Source organism: Giraffa tippelskirchi, chromosome 10 (genome assembly GCF_054371585.1).
Source record: "Giraffa tippelskirchi isolate mGirTip1 chromosome 10, T2T-mGirTip1v1.2.pri, whole genome shotgun sequence".
In the NCBI taxonomy this organism is placed as follows: Eukaryota; Metazoa; Chordata; class Mammalia; order Artiodactyla; family Giraffidae; genus Giraffa; species Giraffa tippelskirchi.
The window spans coordinates 101,256,503-101,261,299 of record NC_137284.1 but is presented as its reverse complement, the minus strand read 5'-3'; the positions used below and the strand labels follow the sequence as shown (position 1 = coordinate 101,261,299).

General features: G+C 36.2%; 1 protein-coding gene across 1 annotated transcript; it reads right to left on the bottom strand.

The window, feature by feature from the left end:
• Nucleotides 1–2,913: 2,913 nt before the first annotated feature.
• Nucleotides 2,914–4,407, bottom strand: GPR85 (G protein-coupled receptor 85). The gene has a single exon (XM_081537133.1). It carries the CDS (start codon nt 4,405–4,407, stop codon nt 3,295–3,297), a length of 1,113 nt encoding a protein of 370 aa, XP_081393259.1. The 3' UTR covers nt 2,914–3,294.
• Nucleotides 4,408–4,797: the final 390 nt, after the last annotated feature.

Genomic DNA, 4,797 nt, shown 5'->3' with positions numbered 1-4,797 from the left:
GCACTAATAACTGGAAACTCGGGGTTCCAAAACACAGCACAGTGATTCATATACATGAAATGTGAGCAGAATAGGGAGACTTCCCTCTGAGTTGAGGGAGTTGATGTATAAAAGACCCCAGGGAATACTGGGAAAAGATAGGCTATAAGGCACTGAAGGAAAAATGGAAAACAGTCCATTTACAGTTATTATTACCAAGTCCATCTTAGAAACATTTACTATTTTAACACTTGTAACTTGTTGCTACTACATATTACTGTGATTAATTTTGTATTATTTAAATGGAGCCACTATGAGAAACTGAACAAGTTACTCACTTCCTTCTGCCTCAGTTAATATCTACATAGGATTTCACAGTTATAAACTGAAAGCCTAGCTCCAGCCAGGTATCTCACAAATAAACCCACTATGTCCAAAAGGAACCAGATGAGATAGTGTAGACACATCCATGCAAACACATCATCACTATTAAGGAAAACAATTTAAAGCCTGTTCAACTCAGATATAATTAGTCCTAGAGGGACACATTATTATTGATAATAGGTTTTTCTCACAAGGAAGTTGAACTCCCCAGTGGGAATGTATTTTTATGGGTTGAAGATTAGTAACATTTCCAAATTGAATTAGTTACAACTGTTTCAAAATATTGAACATTGGAATGAGTACCAAAATAGATAATGTGATTTGGTCATTAAGACACTGAAGCAGACTTTCATTTTATATGATTGCTACCATTACTCACTGACTTATAAATAGTATGATTAATTGGGGATGTATCTCACCCACTGCTTGCCCCTTGACCTGAAATACCAAGCTAGTCAAGAGTAAGCTTAAATGAGAGTCACTACAGTTCAGTATTATTCACTGATCACTGGGGCTGATCACTTACCTAAGCTGTTGGAATGTGTTATTCCAGATAGCTACATAGAATCAGGTAACCTCACTTGGTTGTTGCTGTTGACTCCCCAGTTCCCTATTCTTAATCCACGCCTCAGATTTTTTTTCTTATATAATGGAGGCCAGTGTTCTGAAAACCTGGTCTCTCTGGCCTCAAAATCATTGCTGAATTTTCTCCTGATTGCTGGTGATATTTGAACCTCTAAGCAAAGTTCCTTATAAATATACTTGTGGTAATTATGTCTCCACTGTAAACTTTTTGAATTGGAAACATAATGTTATCAGAATATCTTTCAATAACATTTCCTTTATTGTATTTTAGATAATAATTTTAGTACTAAGAAGGGGTCTTTATTGCTAGATTTAATTCACTGTTGTATATTAAATTTTGTCTCAGGTTCAATATAAAGTAAAAATGAGTTCAAACAAAGTGCTTATTAAATCATGGCTTGAGTTGCCCTTATGTGAGCTAAACTGCATATATCATTGAGATATTTCAATGATTTCTTTTTCCTTACTTATATTTATATTGATGTTCTTTACAGAAACACTGTAGCAATAAATAATTCTGTTCCATTAGATTCCTAATCTTATTTTTCAGGTACCAATAAAAAAATAAAAAATAAAAACCCCAAACAAACAAAAGCAATAACAACTTTTCTGGTTTTGTCATAATGTAATTATAAACCACTCTTTTTACAAGTTATATATTTAGAATCTAAGATTTCCACCATGGCCCAAATTAAAATGTGATGTCTATATTAAAATTCTGAACCAACCAACTAAGCAGGTATACATCTTTAAATATTCTGGCTTGTAAGAATAAATAAGTATGATAAGCTACCATATAAAGCTTTTGCAGACATTATTATTTGTCAGCTTTATACTCCCTTTCATTCATGCATTTCCAGTTCCACAATATAAAGTAGCTACAAAAATAAAAGAAACAAAACTGTAATAAAGCTAGTCTTGCTATTTTGTGCTTGCCTCCCTGGTAAGAAAAATTAAGTGCCAAAAAGGTAAAATTTATTTCAAGAAAAGTAACAGGCTACACAAGTAAATTTTGGCAAATGCAACTTTATATTGAAATTCACACATCTGTATCTTAAAGAATGAGACTCACAGACTCTAATGTATTTCTAAAATACCAGAAATTATATTATAAGCTTTCACAAGTTAAAACTGAAATAATTTAAACGACCAATACACTGAATGTGCAGAAAGTATAAACAAGACTGTGCCTTCGGTAGAATAAATGCTTCACAAATTGTGCAAGATGTCATACTAAGGCTGTGGTCTCCCCTTAACAGCCGACTTAAAATGTAAACGCACATCAACTGCCTGCTTCTTAGAACACACTAGAATGGGTAGCACACTTCAGAAGAAAATTTCATTATCCCAGTGATGTGCACCTTAATTTTCAAATCATGTGAGGAAAAAGGAAAAAGAGTGTTAAATGATCATCCATGCACTTCCAGATGCATGACCATGACCGGTTACTGATTCAGTTTCCCTTGACTCCAATTTGCTCCAATACTAAATAAGATGAAAGATACTAGATAACCCTTTAAGGCAACATGTGTTTATTCTGCATTATTAGAACTGTTCAGTTGTGACTGGTTGGTACCATTAATGTTGCCTCCCAGACCAATATCTAGTATTCATAAAATATAGATGAATTAGAAAAAACTTTATACCAAATCAACAAAAACCACATAACACAGTTCGATGCTAGCAATTTCACTAGTAGATAAGGAAAGCGGTATTTAGAAATAGTAATGTATTAATACAAAAAAGTAAACTATAATTGGAACCAATATACTGCTTTGGAAAGCTCCCCAAAACTTACAAGGCGATTTTTTAAAAGTGATAATCCAATTAATTCATGGCATGTCTTTAGTGAATTACAGTACTTTAAGTCCCCAAATATTTTAGTCCTTGCAAAACAATAATAGTATGAAATGTTTTAAAGTCTTCAAACTTCTAAAATTAGTTTTTTATCAACACATTTACCTCATGTCAACTTAATTTATTAAGATGTCCAACGCTAATTGGTTTTTTTTTTGATGTTTTTTCGTAAGTAGTCATATACACAGCATTTAGCACTGATACTTAGCACCTGCTACTTTCATTATCTAGTTTTCAACCACATAAAGAAACTTAGGGCAGTGGTTCAGTCCTTTCTTAATTACAAACCTTCGCCGGCAGTCAGCAGGATCACTCTGAGATTTAAAATAGGATTATAGGTGAACTATTGCAAAGACTGCAGAATGTTGCCCAAATCCTTATAACTGCTGATCCCATTCTTGATTTTCTTCTCAAGAAATGGCTACAGGCCACAATTGCTTAGCAGAGAAGGTTAGTGTTTCACAAGGCTAAAGATTTACAGATGCTCCTTCATATAACACAGTAAGGTTCCCTTGGTAACCTGGATTTTCTGCAGTAAAGAAGGGTTGTGCTGAAACAGCGCCTCAGCTCCCTGTTGGAGAAAATGCAGACAAAAGGATTGATTCCTGCTTGGGCAAAACTCATCCAGACAGCAGCTGTTAGAAATCCCCCTGGTACTACAGGCCCTCTTGCAAAAACTCTCCAATAACAGGCCACCAGGTAGGGGCCCCACAAGGTTAAGAAGAGAAAAGTCATTATATAGAACATTCTGCTGATTCTTTTCTCCATTTTGAATTCGTCTAAGACCAATAGCCTTCTTCTGCTCGTGGTGTTTGCATTTTGCCTGATGCCCAGCAAGGTGGGTGGTGTGGGACCCCTTCCAAATCCTGCTAGCCAATTGGCAGCTGCCTGGCCACTGGCTCCAGGACCATGAAAAGTCCAGTTCTGGCTGACTGCTGCTACAAACTGGACTGGCTTCATTTTCCTTCGGTCGTGGACAAAAAATATCAGCTTGAGGTAGACAAGCTGTGTAGCTAGGAGGATGAGGGCAAGGAGCAGCATAAATCCTAAGGAATCATTAGCCCTGAAGGAGCGGTGTTGGAAGGTACATTGATCTTCTTCCCTAATGAATGAGTAAGTGCCCACATCTAAAACTGGGGGGAATGCCATGGCCACAGACAGAGTCCACACCATGCAGATCACAGCCAGACACGTCCAAAAGGTCAGCCTCTTTGTATAGAAGCGATGATGGGCGATAGCTAAGTATCTGGTGACACTGATACAGAAGAGCATGAAAGCAGTGTGAAAACAGGACAAAACCCCCAGAAAGGCAATCACTTTGCAAGTCAGAGTCCCATAAGTCCAAGTAGAGCCATTTTTGACAGAGTTGAATACAAATGGGAAACAAATTGCAGATCTGAGGATATCTGAACAGCAAAGATCCAACAGGAAGTAGTAAGGTGCTCTATGCAAGGTCTTATCTTTCACGAGCAAAATGGAGATCAGAAGGTTGCCCACCACGCTGACTCCTATTATGAAACCCAAGGAAGTCAGTTTCAGAAAGGCTGTTAGAGGAGAGAGATTTTGCAAAATGTTGTCAGCTGCATGGCTATAGTTCGCCATAGATGGATGGAGGATAAAGATACAGCCTCAGTCAAGTCTCATGATCTAGATATAAGAACAAGGAAAAGATAGATCCATACATTTTACTGAAAATGTAATCCATAAAGAGAATGGATCCGATATGCAGTCATGCTTCCTCTTTTCTTTCACTTGATTTGCCATCAGAATATCTGAAAAAAAAAAAAAGCTATCAGTTTTTAAGTTAACAAGCAATGATGTCAGGCAGTGCTAACATACAGCTGTTCATTTATGGGGAAGCAAATAAAGTTTTAATTTTGAATAATATTATTTGCTTTAGTATTTGTGCTTGTGATTTCAGAGAATTGACTTGTTTAGTTTTCTGAGCTAGATGAATTTTAAAATGTCCCTATTTAAAAGAACATACATTTG

Excerpts from the sequence above, each read along its gene's own strand:
- GPR85 (XM_081537133.1), bottom strand. The coding sequence starts at position 4,407 with ATGGCGAACTATAGCCATGCAGCTGACAACATTTTGCAAAATCTCTCT.